The following is a 21,421-nucleotide window of genomic DNA, read 5'->3' as shown; positions in this document are numbered from 1 at the left end:
CTTCCCTGGTGGCTCAGTGGTTAAGAATCCACCTGCCAATGTAGGGGACATGGGTTTGATCTCTGGTCCAGGAAGACCCCACATGCCACGGAGCAACTAAGCCCGTGTGCCACAACTACTGAGCCTGCATTCTATAGCCCATAAGCCACAACTACTGAGCCCACATGCCACAACTACTGAAGCCCATGCACCTAGAGCCTGTGCTCCACAAGAGAAGCCACCACAACGAGAAGCCTGTGCACTGCAACGAACAGTAGCCCCCGCTCACTGCAACTAGAGAAAGCCCACGCACAGCAACGAAGACCCAACACAGCCAAAAAGAAAAAGAAAAGGAAACTATATTACAAAGGTATAGTGATTAAAACAGTATGCTACTGACATAAAAACAGACACATAGATCAATGGAACAAAATTGAGAGCTCAGAAATAAACCCACATATATATTGTCAATTAATTTGTAACAAAAGAGCCAAGAATATACAATGGGGAGAGAAATGTCTCTTCAGTAAATGGTGTTGGAAAAACTGGACAACCACAGGCAAAAGAATGAAACTAGATCACTATTTTACACCATACATAAAAATTAACTCAAAATGGATTAAAGACTTGAATGTAAGACCTGAAATCATAAAACTCTTAGAAGAAAACATAGGAAGTATGCTCTTTGACACTGGTCTTAGTAATACTTTTTTGGATATGTCTCCTCAGGCAAGGGAAACAAAAGCAAAAATAAACAAATGGGACTAGTATATCAAACTAAAATGTTTTGCACAGCAAAGGAAACTATCAACAAAATGAAAAGGCCTCTTACTGAATGGGAAAAGATATTTTCAAGCAATATGTCTTATAAAGGGTTAATATCTAAAATATACACAGAACTCATATAATTCAACATTAAAAACAAACAACCTAATTTTAAAAATGGGCAGAGGACCTGAATAGACTTTTTTCAAAGATGACATGCAGATAGCCAACAGGTACATGAAAGGTGCTCAACATCACTAACCAACTGGGAAATGCAAATCAAAACCCAATGAGATATCATCTCATGCCTGTTAAAACGGTTATTATCAAAAATACAAAAAATAAGTGTTGGCAAGGATGTGGAGAAAAGGGAACACTTGTGCACCATGGGTGAGAATGTAAATTGGTGTAAGCACTATGAAAAGCAGTATGGAGGTTCCTCAAAAAATTAAAAATAGAACTACCATATCATCCAGCAATTCCACTTCTAGGCATTTATACGAAGAAAAGGAAAACACTAACTTGAAAAGATATATGCACCCCCATGTTCATAGCAAAATTAGTACAATAGCCAAAATATGGAAGCAATCTAGGTGATCCTTGAGGGATGAATGGATAAGGAAGATGTGGTATATATACATAATGTAATAATATATAGCCATGAAAAAATGAAATCTTGCCATCTGTAACAACATGGATGGATCTTAAGATTATTATACTACATGAAATATGCCAGACAGAAAAAGATAAATACCTTATGATCTCACTTATATGTGGAATCTAAAAAAGAGAGAGAGAGAGAGAGCACGGACACAGAGAACAGACTGGTAATTGCCAGAGGCAAGGGAGTGAGGGGTGGGTGAAATGGGTGAAGGGGGTTAAAAGTACAAACTTCCCTCTATAAAATAAATAAGGCATGGGGGTGTAATGTACAGAGTGGTGACTACAGTTAATAATACCGTATTGTGTATTTGGAAGTTGCTAAGAGAGTAGATCTTAAAAGTACTCATCACAAGAAAAAAACTTTTCTATGTACAGTGACGAATGTTAACTAGACTTATGATCATGATCATGATCCATTTCACAATATATACAAACATCTAATTGACATGTTGCACACCTGAAACTAATGTTGTATGTCAATTATATCTCAATGAAAAATAATAAAATAAAAAAGAATTAGAGCAGGGCTTCCTTGGTGGCGCAGTGGTTAAGAATCCGCCTGCCAGTGCAGGGGACATGGGTTCGTTCCCTTGTCCAGGAAGATCCCACATGCCGCGGAGCAACTAAGCCCATGAACCAAAACTACTGAGCCTGCGCTCTTAGCCCACAAGCCACAACTACTGAAGCCTGCAGACCTAGAGCTCGTGCTCTGCAACAAGAGAAGCCACCGCAATGAGAAGCCTGCGCAACACGACGAAGAGTAGCCCCTGCTCGCCTCAACTAGAGAAAGCCGGCACGCAGCAACAAACACCCAGCTCAACCAAAAATAAATAAATAAATTAATTAATTAAAAAAAAGAATTAGAGCAGAAATCAGTAAAATTGAAAACAGGAAATCAATAGAGAAAGTCAATGAAACTAAAAGCTGGTTCTTAGAAAAGATTAATAAAATCAATAAGCCTCTAGCCAGGATAACTAAGAAAAAAATTACTAATATCATAAGTGAAAGAGACAATATCACTACATATTCCATGGACATTAAAAAGATAACAAAGGGGACTTCCCTGGTGGCGCAATGGTTAAGAATCTGCCTGCCAATGCAGGGGACACGGGTTCAAGCCCTGGTCCAGGAAGATCCCATATGCTGCAGAGCAACTAAGCCCGTGCACCACAACTACTGAGCCTGTGCTCTAGAGCCCACAAGCCACAGCTACTGAGCCCATGTGCCACAACTATGGAAGCCCACATGCCTAGAGCCCGTGCTCCACAACAAGAGAAGCCACTGCAATGAGAAGCCTGCACACGGCAAGGAAGAGCAGCCCCCGTTCGCCACAACTAGAGAAAGCCTGCACGCAGCAACAAAGACCCAACGTAGCCATAAATAAATTTATTTATTTAAAAAAAAAGATAACAAAGGAATACTATGAACAACTCTATGCCACTAGATTTGATAACCTTGATGAAATTGTCCGATTCCTTGAAAGACACAATCTGCCAAAACTCACACAAGAAGAAATAGACAATCTGTACAGCCCTATATCAATTAAGGAAATTGAATCAATAATTAATAATCTTCCAAAACTGAAAGCACCAGGCCCAGATAGATCCACTGATTTCTACCAATAATTTAAGGAGAAAATTACACCAATTCCCTGCAATATCTTTCAGAGGATAGAAACAGAGGGAATACTTCTTAACTCACACTTTGAGGCCAGCATTACTCTAATACCAAAAACAGACAAAAACACCATAAGAAAGGAAAATGGCAGAACAATAACTCTCATGAACACAGATGCAAAAATCCTCTACGAAATATTAGCAATCAAATCCAGCAGTATAAAAAGAGAATTGTACACCACAATTAAGTGGAGTTTATCCCAGGTATACAAAGCTAGTTCAACATTGGAAAATTGATTGATGTAATCCATCACAATAACAGGCCAAAGAAGAAAAATGACTTGATCATATCAACAGATTCAGAAAAAGCCCTTGACAAAATCCAACACTTGTTCATGATAAAAAGTCTCAGTAATTTAGGAATAGAGGAGGAACTTAACTTGACAAAGAACATCTATAAAAACCTACAGCTAACATACTTAATGGGTTTCTTCTAGAAACTAGAAGATCTTCCACTAAGATCAGGACCAAGGCAAGGATGTCCCCTTTCATCACTCCTTTTCAACATCCTACTGGAAGTCCAAGCTAATGCAGTAAGATAAGAAAAAGGAAATAAAAGAAATACAGATGGGAAAGGAAGAAATAAAGCTGTTTTTGTTCTCGGATGACATAATCATCTATATAGAAAATCTGAAAGAATTAACAAAAACTACTGAACTAGTAAGTGATTACAGCAAGGTTGCAGGGTACAAGGTTAATACTATACAAAAGTCAATCTCTATCCTGTATACCAACAATGAACAAAGGAATTTGCAATTTAAAACAATATGATTTACATTAGCACCCCAAAAATGGAATAGTAATAAATCTAACAAAATATGTACAAAATCTATTATGAGGAAAACTACTAAACTCTGATGAACAAAATCAAAGAATGAAATAAATGGAGAAATATTCCATGTTTATTAATAGGAAGACTTAGCATTGTCATGATGTCTGTTCTTCCCAAATTGATCTATAGATTCAATGCAATCCTAATCAAAATCCCAACAAGTTATTTTGTGCATATCAGCATACTGATTCTAAAGTTTATGTGAAGGGGCAAAAGACGCAGAAGAGCCAGCACAATATTGAAGACAAAGAACAAAGTTGGAGGACTGACACTACTCAACTTGAAGACTTACTACAATGCTACAGTAATCAAGACAATGTGAATAGAACACAATAGAATGCTCAGAAATAAACCCACATTAATATAATCAATTGATCTCTGTCAAAGGAATGAAAAAAACAAATGGAGCAAAGATAGTCTTTTCAACAAATGGTGCTGGAACAACTGGACATCCAAATGCAAAAAAAAAAATTAATCTATACACAGATCTTACATCCTTCAGAAAAATTAACTAAAAACTCATTATAGACTTAAAAGTAAAAGCAAAACTAGAAAACTCCTAGAATAAAACATAGGAGAAAATTTAGATGACCTTGGGTATGGCAATGACTTTTTAGAAACAGCAAAAGCACAATCCATTAAGTAATAATAGATATGCTGGACTTCATTAAAATTAAAAATGTCTGCTCTGTAAAAAGAAATGTCAAGAGAATAACAAGACAAGCCACATATTGGAAGAAAACATTTGCTAAAGATACATCTGAAAAAGGACTATTGTCCAAAATATACAAATATCTTTTGATCCTTAACAATAAGAAAACAACCAAATTTTAAAATGGGCCAAAGAGCTTAACAGACACCTCATCAAAGAAGACATACAGATGGCAAGTAAGTATACAAAAATATGCTCCACATCATATGTCATCATGGAAGTACAAATTAAAACAAAAATGAGGGGAATTCCCTGGTGGTCCATGGTTGGGACTTGATGCTTTCACTGCTGGGGCCTGGGTTCCATCCCTAGTTGGGGAACTAGGATCCCTGAAGCCAGACAATGCAGCCAAAAAAACAAAAAAACAAACAAACAAACAAAAATGAGTTGCAAAAAAAAAAAAGAAAAACACAAAATGCTGGTGAGGACATGGAACCACAGAAACTCTTCATCATTGCTTCTGGGAATGCAAAATGGTACAGCCACTTTGGAAGACTGTATGGCTATTTCTTACAAAAATAAAAATACTGTTGCCATACAATCCAGCAATAGTGCTCCTTGATATTTACCGAAAGGAGTTAAAAACTTATGTCTACACAAAAACCTGCACACAGATATTTATAGCAGCTTTATTGATAATTGCCAAAACTTGAAACAATCAAGATGCCCTTCAGTAGGTAAATGGATAAATTAACTGTGGTACATCCAGATAATGAATGGTTAAGAGTCTTGCTACCTATGTTCTACAAGCCTTCCATGACAGAGGAGAGGATTTCAGAGGAGTCTCCTTGTGTAGCATTCAGTATGCCTGTTTTTTGTTTGTTTGTTTTGTTTGTTTGTTAAGTACCCATGTCTTGATCTGTGCCTGGTGTTCCCCAGCTAAAGAGCCTCTATTTTGTCCTCTCCAAAGAAATTTCTGACATCTTCCGGGGTAGAATAGGGGAAGTTGCTCAGAGAATGTACTTGATTCCTTTTTGTGATTGAATTATATTTCATTGCATGTATTTACACATTTTGTTTATCCATTCATCCATTGATGGACATTTCAGTTGTTTCTACTTTTTGACTATGGTAAAAATTGCTGCCATGAAGATGTGTGTACATATATTTGAGTACCTATTTTCCATTCTGTGGGGTATTATATATACCTAGGAGTGGAATTGCTGAGTCATATGGCAATTCTGTGTAATTGTTTGAGAAACTACCAAACTGCTTTCCACAGCAGCTGTACCATATTACATTCCCAACAGCACTGTATGGGAACTCCAATTTCTCAACTTCTTTGTCAACACTTGTTTTTTTAATTATAGCCATTTAATGTGTGAGAAGTAGTAACTCATTGTGGGTTTTTTTTTAAATTTTTTAATTCAATTTTTTAAATGTAATTCCTCCAATTTTATTATATTTATTAGTTATCTATTTTGTACATATTAGTGTATATATGTCAATCCCAATCTTCCAATTCATCCCACCCACCCCCACCCCCCAGTTTCCCCCCTTGGTGTCCCTACATTTGTTCTCTACATCTGTGTCTCTATTTATGCCTTGCAAACCGGTTCATCTGTACTGTTTTTCTAGATTCCACATATACGCATTAGCATATGATATTTGTTTTTCTCCTTCTGACTCACTTCACTCCGTATGACAGTCTCTAGGTCCATCCACATTTCTACAAATGACCCAATTTCATTCCTTTTTATGGCTGAGTAATATTCCATTGTATATATGTACCACATCTTCTTTATCCATTCATATGTTGATGGACATTTAGGTTGTTTCCATGTCCTGGCTATTGTAAATTGTGCTGCAATGAACACTGGGGTACATGTGTCCTTTTGAATTATGGTTTTCTCAGGGTATATGCCTAGTAGTGGGATTGCTGGGTCATATGGTAATTCTATTTTTAGTTTTTTAAGGAACCTCCATACTGTTCTCCATAGTGGCTGTATCAATTTACATTCCCACCAACAGTGCAAGAGGGTTCCTTTTCTCCACACCCTCTTCAGCATTTATTGTAGATTTTCTGATGATGCCCATTCTAACTGGTGTGAGGTGATACCTCATTGTAGTTTTGATTTGCATTTTTCTAATAATTAGTGATGTTGAGCAGCTTTTCATGTGCCTCTTGGCCATCTGTATGTCTTCTTTGGAGAAATGTCTATTTAGGTCTTCTGCCTATTTTTTGATTGGGTTGTTTGTTTTTTTGATATTGAGCTGCATGAGCTGTTTGTATATTTTGGAGATTAATCCTTTGTTTGTTGCTTCATTTGCAAATATTTTCTCCCATTCTGAGGGGTGTCTTTTCATCTTGTTCATGGTTTCCTTTGCTGTGCAAAAGCTTTTAAGTTCTATTAGGTCCCATTTGTTTATTTTTGGTTTTATTTCCATTACTCTAGGAAGTGGGTCAAAAAAGATCTTGCTGTGATTTATGCCAGAGTGTTCTTCCTATGTTTCCTCTAAGAGTTTTATATTGTCAGGTCTTACATTTAGGTCCTTAATCTCATTGTGGTTTTGATTTGCATTTCTCTAATGACTAATGGTGTTTAACACCTTTTCCTGTGCTTTTTGGCCAATTTGTTTTCTTTCTTTTGAAAAATGTCTGTTCAAGTCCTATGCCCATTTTTTAATTGCGTTGTTTGTGTTTTTGTTCTTGGATTATAAAAGTTCCTTCTATAGTCTGGATACTAGACCTTAACAGAGATAATATTTGCAAATATTTTCTTCCATTATGTAAGTTGTCCTTTCACTTTTTTGATAGTTATTTGACGCACAGAAGTTTTTAATTTTGATGAAGCTCCATAAATCTATTTTTTTCTTTTGTTCACCATGCTTCTAGTGTCATATCTAAGAATCTATTATCAAGGCAAAGGGCAAAAATATCTACCCCAATTTTTTTCTAAGAGTTTTATAATTTTGGCTCTTACACTTAAATCATTGATCCACTTTGAGTTAATTTTTGTATATGATATGAGGTCTGAATCCAAGTTTATTCTTTTGCATATGGCTATCCAGTTGTCCCAGCACCAGTTGCTTAAAATACTATTTTACCTCTATTTAATGGTCTTGGCACCTTTATCAAAAATCATTTAACCATATATGTGAGGGTTTATTTCTGGGATCTCTATTCTATTCTTTTGGTCTATATATCTATCTTTATGCTAGTACCACCCATTTTGATCACTATAATTTTATAGCAAGTTTTCAAATCAGGAAGTATGAGCTCTCTAACTTTGTTCTTTTTCAAAATTGTTTTGGCTACTTGGGGATCCTTTGATATTCCATATAAATTTTAGGATGACTTTTTTTCTATTGTTGCAAAAAAGTCTTTGGGATTATTCTGGGTGGTATTCACATCTTAATAGCATTAAATCTTTCAACCCATAAACACAGAATGTATTTCTCATTTACTTAGGTCTCCTTTAATTTTTCTCAGCAATGTTTTATAGGTATCAGTGTACAAGTCCTTCATCTCCTTGGTTAAATTTATTCCTAGGTATTTTATTATTTAGGATGCTATTATAAACACAATTACTTTCTTAATTTCCTTTTTGGGTTGTTCATAGGTAATATATAGAAATACAGCTGAATTTTGTGTGCTGATCTTATATTCTGCAACTTTTCTTTTTATTGTATCTATATGAGATGATGGATGTTAGTTTAACCTATTGTGGTAATCTTTTCACAATATAGGTTAATCAAACCATCATGCTGTACTTATACATTGATGTATGTCAATTATTTCTCAATAAAACTGGAAAAAATAGTGAGTCTCTTGTTACACAACATATAGATGGATCATGGTTTTTATTCTTCCAGTTTTTTTGATGTTTATTATCTTTGTTTAATCCACCCTACCAACCTTTGCTCTTTAATTGGAGTGTTTAATCCATTTATTTAAAGTAATTACTGTTTAGGAAGGGCTTCTGCCATTTTTAATTTGTCTTCTTTACATCTTAAATTTTCTTGTTTTTCAAATCCTCCATGACCGTCTTCTTTAATGTTTAATTGATCTTTTTTATAGTGTATCATTTTTATTCCTCTCTAAATTTTTTTCTGTAATTTTTAAGTTACTTCTTGGTGACTGCCTTGGGAACTAAAATTAATTTCTTTAAATTTTTACATTCTATTTTGAAATAATACTACCTTACTTCAATTATATACAAAAACTGCTCCTATACAGCTAAATCCCACCCACTTTAAGTTGATGTTGTCACAAATTACATCTTTATACTTCGTATGCCCATTAGCATAGGTTTAGAATTATTGTTTAATGCATTTATTTTAAATCATATTGCAAAAAAATAGGAGTTACAAACCAAAATTACAATATTGGCTTTTGTATTGATTTATGTAGTTACCTTTACCAGTGTTCTTTATTTCTTCATATGTCTTTGAGTTACTGTCTAGTATCCTTTCATTTCTGCCTGAAGGGACTCCTATTAGCATTTCTTGTAAGTTCTACTAGTGCTGAATTCTCTTAGCTTTTAGTTATCTAGGAACATCTTAATTTCTCCTTCATGAGGATATATTCAGTTTTAATTATTTAATTAGATTTCTCCTTCATGAGGATTATTTGAAGAATATAGAATTTCTGGTTGACAGTTTTTTCTTTTGGTGCTTTAAGTATGTCGTCCCACTGGCTTCCAGCCTCCATGGTTTCTGCTGAAAATTGAGTGTAATCTGATTGATGATCCTTTGTAAATGATGAGTTACTTTTCTCTTGCTGCTTTCAAGATTTTCTCTTTGTGTTTGATTATAATATGTCTCAGTGTGGATCTCTTTATTTTTATCTTTCTTGGAGTTCGTTGAGCTTCTCGGAGGTGCAGATTTATGTCTTTTATCAAATTTGGGAATATTTAGGCCACTACTTCTTCAACTATTCTTTGTGCCCCTTTATCTCTTTCTTCTCCTTTCTTTCTGAAATTTCCATTATATATATGTTGGTGACTTGATGGAGTCCCACAGGTCCTGTAGGCTCTGTTCATTTTTCTTCATTATTTTTTCTTTCTGCTTCTCAGACTGGATTATTTCAACTGACCTGTCATTAAAAACTGGTGATTCTTTCTTTTGCCTGCTCAGATATGCTACTGAAAACTCTAGGGAGTTTTTCCATTTCAGTTATTGTACTTTTAACTCCAGAATTTATGTTTTTTTCTTTTTATAATTTCTATCTTTATTGATATTTTTTATTTGTTCACACACTGTTCTCCTGGTTTATTTTATCTCTTTGTCCATAGCTTCCTTTAGCTTGTTTTTTTTCCTTTTTTTTTTTTAATACAATTGATCTAAAACCTTTGCCTAGTAAGTTTAATGTCTATACTTCCTCAGGGAGAGTTTCTGTTCATTTCTTCTTTGAAAGAGCTATACCTTCTTGTTCCTCTGTATCCTTTGCAATTTTTTTTTTTTGACAATTGAACATTTTGAATATAATTATGTGGTAATTCTGGAAATCACTCTCTTCCTCAGGATTTGATATCATAGTTTGCTGTGAGTGGTAGTTGTTTGTTTGCTAAGTAATTTTGCTAAACTATTTTTGTAAAGTCTGTATTCTTTGTCATGTATCATCTCATAAGTGTTTGTTTTCTAGCTTTTGGTCAGTTAGCGTCCTGACAGAGATTTCCTGGAACACCTGGGTTTCTTCCCACTCAGAAGAAAAAAAGGAAGGAAAGAACAGAAAAAAAGGAAAAAAAAGGGAAAAAACCCCTCGCAGTCTTTGCAGATGGGCTCCATGTTGGGGAATTCCTTCAGTGCTTAGACAGCCTGCTTAAAACTATACCACAGCTTTCACTTCCTGCTTGTACTGAGCCTAGAGATCAGCCAGAGGTGAAAGTTTAGGATCTTTTCAGGTCTTTTCTGAGCATGCATCCTGCACTAGGCATGTGCATGACTTTCTGAATTCCTCTGTATATGCAAGCCTTTTTCAATACCTTAATTTCCCAAAGAAAGTCTCTCCCAGCTTTTTCTTCTAGGCTTTCAGTGTATCTCTTGTTTGACTCAATTGCATTATTTTGCCTCAGGTAGCAGTGAGTTGTTCATCTGCCTTACAGTTTTTTGAAGAATGCATTAGGCTTATCACCTGAGAGAGTTCTGGGTTAGGCAAAAAAACACAAATGCCTTATGTCAATCCTCCAGGTAGCCCCTAGACAGGTTAAAACATACAAACCAAATTCTTTGAGAATAAGGTCTGTTCTGTTCCCTCTGGAACCAAGGGTCACGGTCTCACACTGGGAAGGCAGGCTTCTATCTTTAAGACCACCACTCTACTGGGGAGGGGAATGGGACAAGAGCAAGTAAAGATGCCACAAAGCTTTCCTACTAATTACAAGTTTCTCTTTTCTTGATTTAGCACTTGCTTAGAAGTTTGTCTATTTTAATCTTTTTAAAGAATTAGCTTATGGTTTTGCTGAGTAACAAAGGCCATTAAGATTATAACCTTTCTTCTAATTACACTTTTGGCCACAGCATTCAGAAGTTTGGCAATGCAGTGTTCTCAGAGTTGTTAACTTATAAACATTGAAAGATAGTAAGTATAGTAGTTAAGAGAACAGGTTCAAGAACCAGACTGTCTGGGAGTATCATTGTCCACCATAGTAACTGAGTGACCTTGGGCAAGTTAGCTAACATCTCTTTGCCTGTTTCTTCTTCTATAAAATGAGGAATAGGGAGTTCCCTGGTGGTCCAGTGGTTAGGACTTGGTACTTTCACTGCCATGGCCCAGGTTCAATCCCTGGTTGGGGAACTAAGATCCCACAAGCCATGGGGGTGCGGCCCCCCCCAAAAAAAATGAGGAATAGTAAGAGCTCCTACCTCATAGGGCTGCTGTGAGAATTAAATCAGTTAATATACAGGCATACCTCATTTACTGCACTTTGCAGATATTGCATTTTTTCCAAATTGAAGGTTTGTGGCAACCCTGCATTGAACAAGTCTGTTGGTGCCATTTTTCCAACAGCATTTGCTCACCTCATGTCTCTATGTCACATTTTGATAATTCTTGCAGTATTTAAACTTTTTCATTATTATTATATTTGTTATGGTGAGGTGTGATCAGTGATCTTTGATGTTAGTATTGTAACTGTTTGGGGGTAACACGAACCATGTCAATATAAGACAGTGAACTTATTCTATAAATGTAGTTTATGTTCCAACTGCTCCACTGACTGACTCATCCTCCATCTCTCTCCTTCTCCTCAAGCTTCCCCAACTCCTCAGAAATGACAATATTGAAATTAGGCCAATTAATAACCTTATAATGGTCTCTAAGTGTTCGAGAGAAAGAAAGAATAACATATTTCACTCTAAATCAAAAACTAGAAATGATTAAGCTCCGTGAGGAAGGCATGTTGAAAGCTGAGAGGCCCAAACCTAAGCCTCTTGCATCAAACAGCCAAATTGTGAATGAAAAGGAAAAGTTCTTGAAGGAAATTAAAAGTGCTACTCTAGTGAACACATGAGTGATAAGAAAGCAAAACAGCCTTATTGCTGATAGAAGGAAGTTTTAGTGGTCTGGGTAGAAGATGAAAACCAGCCACAACATTCCCTTAAGCCAAAGCCTAATCCAGAACAAGGCCCTAACTCCCTTCAATTCTATGAAGGCTGAGAGAGGTGAGGAAGCTGCAGAAGAAATGTCTGAAGGTAGCAGAGGTTGGTTCATGTTTAAGGAAAGAAGCCATCTCCATAACATAATAGTGCAAGGTGAAGCAGCATGAGCTGATGTAGAAGCTATAGCAAGTTAACCAGAAGACCTACTTAAGATAATTAACAAAGGTGGCTATGCTAAACAACAGATTTTCAATATAGATGAAACAGCCTTGTATTGGAAGAAGACACCATCCAGGACTGTTACAGCTAGAGAGGAGAAGTCAATGCCTGGCTTCAAAGATTCAAAGGACAGGCTGACTCTCTTGTCAGTTAGGAGCTAATGCAGCTGGTGACTTTGAGTTGAAGCCAATGCTCATTTACCATTCTGAAAATCCTAGAGCCCTTAATAATTATGATAAATCTACTGTTGAGATCTACTACTCAGAAAAAAATATTCTTTTCAAAACATGACTGCTCATTGACAATGCACCTGGTCACCCAAGAGCTCTGATGGAGTACCATGAGATTCATGTTGTTTTCATGCCTGCTAACACAACATCCATTCTGCAGCCCACGGATCAAGGAGTCATTTTAACTTTTAAGTCTTATTATTTAAGAAATACACTTTGTAAGGCTATAGCTGTCATAGATAGTGATTCCTGTGATGGATCTGGGCAAAATAAATTGAAAACCTTCTAGAAAGGACTCATCATTCTAGATGCCATTAAGAACATCTGTGATTCATAGGAAGAGGTCAAACTATAAACATTAACAGGAGATAGGAAGAAGTTGATTCCAACCCTCATGGATGACTTTAAGGGGTTCAAGACTTTAGTAGAAGTAACTACAGATGTGGTAGAAATAGCAAGAGAACTAGGATTAGAAGTAGAGCCTGAATGAATTGCTGCAATCTGCTTCTTATGGATGAGCAAAGAAAGTGGTTTCTTGAGATGGAATTTACTCTTGGTGAAGATGCTGTGAAGATTGTTGAAATGACACCCAAGGATTTAGAATATTACATAAACTTAGTTGACAAGGCAGTGGCAGGGTTTGAGAGGACTGAGTCTAATTTTGGAAGAAGTTCTACTATGGGTAAAATGCTATCAAACAGCATTACATGCTACAGAGAAATCACTCATGAAAGGAAGAGTCAATCAGTGTAGCAAACTTCATCGTTGTCTTATTTTTAAAAAATTCTACAGCCACCCCAATCTTCAGCAACCACCACTCTGATCAGTCAGCAGCCATCAACATCAAGGCAAGATGCTCTACAACAAAAAGATTATGACTCACTGAAGCCTCTATGATGGTTAGCATTTTTTAGCAATAAAGTATTTTATATTAAAGCATATACATTGGTTTTTTAGATATAATGCTATTGTACACTTAATAGACTATAGTATATTATATGCTCTGGGACATTTAAAAAATTCATGTGACTAGCTTTATTGTGATATTCACTTAACTGGAGTGGTCTGGAACCAAACCTGCAATATCTCCCAGGTATGCCTGTACGTGAAAAGCCTAAAATAGTGCTTGGCATGTTTTAAATTTTATTAGTTATGGTCGATATGCTTTGTTACATTAAACAATCAGTTTCTATAAATGTTTCATAAATAGTTGAAGAATACAAAGTTCTATGATATAGTCTGTATAACAATCAAGATAATTATGTTATTCAAATCTTCTAAATCTGTATTTATTACTTGTAACTTAATTGTCAAATTCTGAAAGCTGTAGATCACAGCACCCAGCTATTGTTGTGATTTGGCCAAATCATTTATATTTTTGCCTTATATACTGTAGTATTGATTTGTTAATCGACAGACTCAAAGAATATATATTAAAATATGGTAATTTAGCAAGCAGAATAAAACATAAATTACCTTTGTCTTCCTTCATGATTTTGTCACATTGAACGTGTTTATTCTTTGGTGCTCCATTAATAGTCTGCATCATCCTTTCTACATATAAGTCATTGCCTAATCTATTTCGACAAAGAGTCTCATAGTTCTTGTTTCTCCGGCTATAAAAAGTAATATATACCCAACTTATTAATAAAAATTAATTTTTACCACACATATCTTTTTCTATTGATATTATGCTTTTTCTTAAAATTACCTTCTTTAATGTGGATTGCACCAAAAAATGAAGTGAAAGTTCAAGACACTTCTTAGGGAAATACTGCATTAAACTACCTCCAAAGGACTCTTTTACACTATATCCCCCAACATCCCTACAACTTTTGGTACCCACAAATAATATCCTAGCATTATCTCCACATAGGTTTTATGAATTTTGATATAGACATAAAGCTATAAATTTCCCTCAAAGTACTACTTTTGTGTCATCCCACAGTATGTATTATTTTCATAATTGTTTTGTTCTGAGTATTTCTTTGATTTCCATTATGATTTCTTCTTTGGTTCATAAGGAATTTACCAAATGTGCTTTTTAACTTCCAAAAGTGTATGTGAATATGCATCTATGTTTTAGTTGAGATTTATGTAATTAATTTTTAACTTCATTCCACTGTGGCCAGAGAATTTAGTTTGTCTGACACTACTTCTTTGAAATTTTTGAAACCTTGCTTCATGGCCTTGTACATGGATGATTTTTGTGAATGTTCCATGTGTGCTTGAAAAGAGTGTGTATCCTCTAATTGTTAAATTCAGAGTTCTATATATGACCATTAAATTATGTTTTTGGTTCAAATTTTCTATAACTATACTAATTTTATCTGATTGACTTATCAATAATTAAGACAGGTATATTCATACCTCCTACTTTAATAAGATACTTATCAAGTTTCCAATTTTTGCTTTATATATTAAGAGGTTATTTTATTAGGAGTTTCAAGTTTAGAATTATTATACCTTCCTATCATTATGAAGCCACACTCTTTATCCCTAATAATGCTATTGGTTTGTTTCTCTGTAGATGATGTGTTCTTTATTTTTTTTCTTCTGTTTTTAAAATCTTATTTTAATATTTGGTATTTTGGAGTATGAGTACAATGCGTCCCCTTTGTGTGTGTGTGGATTTCCTTTTATTTATTCCTATTTCTGTGGAATGGTGTTTTTCAATAGTTTGGGGAATTCCTTACTCTCCTTGAATAGTAACTCTCTTCCATTCTTTCTATTCTGCCCTTTTGGAACTGATTAGGTGTATGTTAGACCTTTAGTCTATTATCAATATCTATTTAATATCAAAGATTAAATCAATATTTAATATCAAAGATTAAATCAATATTTACTTTTTAATTTTAACAATTATATGAACATACTTTATTATAAAATTCTTTTTAAATTTTTTTCATTATAAGTAATCATTTTGATAGTTTCTTAGTGTTAATGATGTTTTAACTCTATCTTTTATTTAAATATTTCACATATATTTTATACTTTATATTTGATAATATCATTACCCATAGTCCTCAGGATCTAGATCTAGGATTTGTTATTTTTAAAATTCTCATTCATAATGACTTGTTTCTTTATTGGTTTGGTGTATTTTTACTAAACTCAAACTGAATGAATCTTAAGAGTCTAAATGGGATACGCTTTCCTCCAGAGAAAATTTGTATTTGCTTATGATAGTAGCTAGGAGACCCTACTGACCTGGGACTACTTGAGATAACTGAGATCCTTGTAAGGGTCTTGGTTTAATATAAGAATCTCTCCTTCAGCTGTCTCAATTTGTGGGGGATCCAAGACTTACTGGTGGACTCTAGATCCATGTGCTAATATTAACATTTGCTTCTAGCATCTCTCCCTCTCTGATTGCAGATCACTTATCTATCCCATTGTTATTCTTTTCCTTTCCTTTTTCTGGTCCTGGGAGCTTTCCCTTATGTCTCATGAGCTTTAAAAGTATGCTATTTGAGTTATAAAGCAGAAACTAATACACCATTGTAAAGCAATTATACTCCAGTAAAGATGTTAAAACAAAAAAAAGTATACTATTTGAGATCTAATTGTACTATATTTTATAGTCTAAACAATTTTACAAGATTTTATATTTGGATAAAAATAATACCATAAAAATTATTTTAGTGATGAGTTTTTTAGTACTATGAATCATATTCAAATTATACTTGAAGAAAACTAATCTGAATAACTATACTAATAATCTATTTATGTAGCTATATTAATTTCAGACACAGCAGACTTCAGAGCAAGGAAAATTATCAGAGATAAAGAGGGGCACTACATAATCATAAAGGGGTCAAGTATCCAAAAAGACATAACAATCCTTAATGTGTATGTGCCTAACAGGAGAGTTTCAAAATACATGAGGCAAAAACTAATGATCCATTTATATTCATTAATAAAGAGAAATGGAAAATCTACTCTCAATAGTAAATTCAGTCATTTCCCCATAACATATTTTCCCTTTTAAGTTTTAAATATAAAAAATGGCAGTCATTTCTTTTTAACTTGAAAATAATTCACATATGCATACAAGAAAAAATCATTAAAACCTATACTGAGACTTAGAAGCTTCCTTTATTTCTTTTATTATTTAACTGAGTAGCTCACCTACTTTTTTAAAGAATATGGTAAAGCTATGGGTTCCTCTTCTAGGAAAAACATACAGCATAAACACTTTACATGTAATTTCATGAGGCACATATGTAACTTTATATACGATTTCACCAGGCACATATACCACCAGTGTTTATCCAGAAATCCCCAAAGACAGAAACAAGGATAAGAGCCTCTGATTTAGCATTTAAATTACAAAAGCAATGTAAACAATTGAACAATACATACCTTACTTTCTCAGCTTCTTCAGATTCTACAGAAACCATGACTGTTGGTAGGTTTAAAAAGTTCATCGTTTCTGTCTCTGTGAGTATTATCTCTATAGTCTTCTCCAGGTCTTCTTTTGTTACAATTTTTCCAGGTGTTGCCCTAATAACTCGTAAATCTAAAATACATGACTTAATAAAAATCATTTACTAATTGTTATTTTTAATTTTCATTTTGTCAAAATACCATGACGAGTCATACATTGCAGGTGGCATTACATGGTCAAGGAATAGGCCATGTTGTGAGATGTAGTCTATTTAATCCCTCTGAAGCCAAACTGGATCTTATGGCTCATAAACCATCTCTGTTGCTGATACATCAAGCCTACTCCAATCTCAAATGTGTAGTCATGACTACAAGGGCATCCCATTACATCTATCCTATAATATTAACAGGGAGATTGGGGTGAACAACTATTGATACAACTCAAGAGACATATGGGCAAGAGTATTTCCCGGATAATATGCAACCCTTCTCTGAGCCCTGAAGCTAATTTCTAGTCTATATCTACAACAGCCTTTTATTCTGTTTGTCCTTCTTATTGGTTGACTTTTGATTTAGATTACAGCCCACCTCTAATCATCTTCACCAAGAGCTAAAAAGACTCTCCAGTGAAAGTTGTGGTTAAATATAGGAGAAAAAGAGGCTCAATATCCATGCAAAAAATACATTGAAAAGGGTTAGCCTCAAGTCTGTAGTCTTGTCAGAAGTCCAAGATTCTTGAAAAATTTCACTGAGGATGGAGTGTCAGGGCTAGAGAGTTTGGACTTGGTTGTATGGGTAATAAAGAGCCATGACACGGTATATAGGTCAGAGTTCAATGTTTTCTGTTAAAAACAGCATGTGAAGCAGGGATCCATGAGGTTTTGACGTGGGTAAAGCTTGAAAAGCTTTAGGAAAACAAGACTTAAGGGTATACACTTTCCAGAGATTAAGGCTCAGTCTCCTTAAGAAGGCCCAAAGCCTGAGAAAAACACTCTCCTTATAACCTAAAAAAAATACAAGCTACTAATTTCACAAACCAATCATCCACATTTGGAATGGCTAAATAAATAATAGTATACTCATCTATGAATATTAACTAGTAATTAAATATGACATTAAAAACATATGAAAATGTTTGTAATAAAATGTAAAGTGACAGAATAATCCAGGACAAAACCCACGCTATGGTTATAACAATTAAAATACTTATGCATATGGAGAAGCTGAGGAAACAAAATTTTTAATTGCTAATCCTTTATAGTATTGGATGATTCTTCTTTTTAAAAATGTTCTTTAATTTTTATTATTTATGCAATAAATTTAAAATATGAGGGAGAGGTGATTTATATAAGTAAATCTAGCTAAGGTAGATATAAGGTAAGTGAAAAAGAAATGAATTACCCATATGGACACAACTGGAGATATATCTAGTTCAAACTGTTCGTTTTATCAGTGAAGAAAATGAGAAACAGAGAGGCTAAGTGAGAAGTTTAAGGTCACACAGGAATACTGGCAGTTTTGAGACTAGAAATTTTGGTTCTTGATTCTCTAAACTTTCTTTCTTTAAGACCACCAGATCTTCATCTATGATTTAGTTACATATACCTCAAAGTAGCATTATGGCACACATATGTTAATTATAAAAATGAATGATCTTACAGTAGATAGAACCTAATAGGGGACTTCCCTGGTGGCGCAGTAGTTAAGAATCTGCCTGCCAGGATAGGAATAAAGACACAGACGTAGAGAATGGACTTGAGGACACGGGGAGGGGGAAGGGTAAGCTGGGACGAAGTAAGACAGTAGCACTGACATACATACACTACCAAATGTAAAATAGATAGCTAGTGGGAAGCAGTTGCATGGAACAGGGAGATCAGCTCGGTCCTTTGCGACCACCTAGAGGGGTAGGATAAGGAGGGTGGGAGGGAGACGCAAGAAGGAGGTGATATGGGGATATACGTATTCATATAGCTGATTCACTTTGTTATACTGCAGAAACTAACACAATACTGTAAAGCAATTATACTCCAATAAAGATGTTTAAAAAAAAAAGAATCCGCCTGCCAATGCAGGGGACATGGGTTCGAGCCCTGGTCCAGGAAGATCCCACATGCCGCGGAGCAACTAAGCCCGTGCACCACAACTACTGAGCCTGCGCTCTACAGCCTGCGAGCCACAACTACTGAGCTCGCGTGCCACAACTACCACGACTAGGTGCCATGCGCGTGCTCCGCAACAAGAGAAGTCACAGCAATGAGAAGCCCGTGCACTGCAACAAAGAATAGCCCTGCTCGCCACAACTAGAGAAAGCCCACGTGCAGCAACGAAGACGCAACGCAGCCAGAAATAAAAATAAAAAATAAAAGGTATACCAGATTATGTTAATGTGCATTCAAGACTGAGAAATACTAATCTACCAGGTGGTAGAAGTAGAATTGTTTGGGTGTGACTCACTTTAGAGACTTGACTTTGTAGTTAGAATTCACCAGCAGGCCAAGACGATATAAACATCTATATTATTCTTCAAGGTTTCTGGAGGTGAAGTTTTGTTACGTTTGTTTGTTTGTTTGTTTTTGATGTAGACAAATAGAGGTAGACCTCAAGGCAAATCATTACTTAAAGATTTTCTTCTTTATCTTAAGAGGAGTGCAAATCCATTGGAGGGCTTTAAGCAGGGAGAATGCGATTAGATTGTGTTCTTAAAAAGATCATTCTAATAGGGATACAGTAGGATAATTAGTTGGCTTAGAAATCCCACTAGGGGATTAAAGACAGAAAGGGAATTTTAAGGGAGTTTGGGGAGACTGTTGTAAACTATTGACCACTCAAGAAAAGAATCTAGTAACCTAGCAACAATCTACACTACCTTGACGAAAGACCAGGTGCATCCAAGCACCAGGCACACTCAAGCCACAAACTCTCATTGTTAAAACACAATAGATATGCGGTCTGAATCTTGTTACATGAAGTCAGGGAGTTAGTAGTCCTTGAAGAGTAGCATTTCTGCAAGACAGAAATATAGGTGAAAAAGGAAATAAAGTAGGTGAAAGGGGATATTATACCAAAACCTGAGATGAATTACCATATATTAGTATATGTCACCACCCTTCTGCTAATATACATATTTAAATAGCGTCATGACCGTCCCCATTAGACCATACAGGGTCAAAGGAGGAACTAGTGATTTAAGCCTTGACGTCTACCCAAAACTGAGGAAGAAGGTGGTCTTTTCTTCCCTCCCCACTTTTTCTTTGATTATAAAAATGTAGCCCTCTTTGTTCTCAGGGCTGTGCTCCCTTGCCTGCCCGCTTGTAGCTCTCACAAGTATCCTATGCTAATAAACTGACTCTTTGCCTATCACTTTGCCTCATGCTGAATTCTTTCTGCAAGGAGAAAAAAGAACCTGAGCTTGAGTAAGTCCTGACACCAGGTGAGCAGCTTCAATTAAAAGACAGTGGATTTGAGTCCCCTCCTAAGTCAGGGACTGTAGGTTCAAGTCCCAGTCTGAGGTGTGGCTGGGCTTGAGTCCCATTCCATGGGTTCAAGTCCCATCCTGTGGATTCAAGTCCCAATCTGAATTTTGGCTGGGTTTGAGTCCCATCCAAGAAGGAGAGCAGGTTCAATTCTGCATACAGTTTGGAAAAACAAATTGGAGGGTGGCAAGAATATATGTAGGGACTGCTGAGGGAGCTTATGACAATAATTCAATTCTTTGTCCCCTCCTGAGAGGACGGGCGTCTTCCTACAACAGACATTGCTAATTGCTTAAGTCTTCATTGCTAAGCCTTTCTCCCTTCCCTGGCCTCTTTCCATTAATACAGGCTGAGAAATAAAATATCTGGCTTTTCCAGCCTCTCTTGAAGCTAGTGGTGTCAATGTGACACAGTTCTGGCCAATGAGATAAAAACAGAAATATACAGGAAAAAGGAAGCCTTCTGGGAAAACGTTTACTTTCCTGATAAATGAGGGAGATGTGACTGGTGCTACTGCCTTTCTCCTTCTTTCTGCTTTTAATGTGGATATAATACCCAGAGCTGGGGCACGTATCATGAGACCATGACGCAAGAAAGAAGAAAAGGCTTACGAAAAGAGAAGAGCAGAGCTTCCAATCCAGATTCTGACACAATTAAGCCACAAAAGCAAAGCCAAAAGCTATCTACCTTTAACTTCTTTTAATGTGGGAAAAATGGTAGTTGGGTATTCTGTTACTTGTCAGAAGCATTCTGTTATATATGCTAACACCAAAAAGAAGAGTCCATCAAGCACTTTTCCAACCTTATTAATATTTTCACTAATCCTCATTATCATCTTAGAGGAAAAGACATCTTGACCCTCAAAGAAGTACCCACTTCTTCCAGCACTTATGGTCAACCATTATTTCCTCATTCTTTTAACTTTACTTGCATAATCC

General features: G+C 35.6%; 1 protein-coding gene and 1 non-coding gene across 2 annotated transcripts in view; one reads left to right on the top strand and one right to left on the bottom strand.

The window, feature by feature from the left end:
- Nucleotides 1-21,421, bottom strand: part of DNAI4 (dynein axonemal intermediate chain 4) — a 90,587-nt gene that overhangs the window by 42,894 nt on the left and 26,272 nt on the right. Inside the window, 2 exon segments of the mRNA XM_061186469.1 lie at nt 14,095-14,234; nt 16,984-17,140. Of these exon segments, the coding sequence (XP_061042452.1) occupies nt 14,095-14,234; nt 16,984-17,140 (297 nt within the window).
- Nucleotides 11,295-11,366, top strand: TRNAE-UUC (transfer RNA glutamic acid (anticodon UUC)). The gene has a single exon. It is a non-coding gene; the product is annotated as a tRNA-Glu (tRNA).

Source organism: Eubalaena glacialis, chromosome 3, assembly GCF_028564815.1.
Source record: "Eubalaena glacialis isolate mEubGla1 chromosome 3, mEubGla1.1.hap2.+ XY, whole genome shotgun sequence".
Lineage (NCBI taxonomy): Eukaryota > Metazoa > Chordata > Mammalia > Artiodactyla > Balaenidae > Eubalaena > Eubalaena glacialis.
The sequence above is the reverse complement of the archived record's forward strand: the minus strand, read 5'-3'. Positions and strand labels throughout refer to the sequence as shown.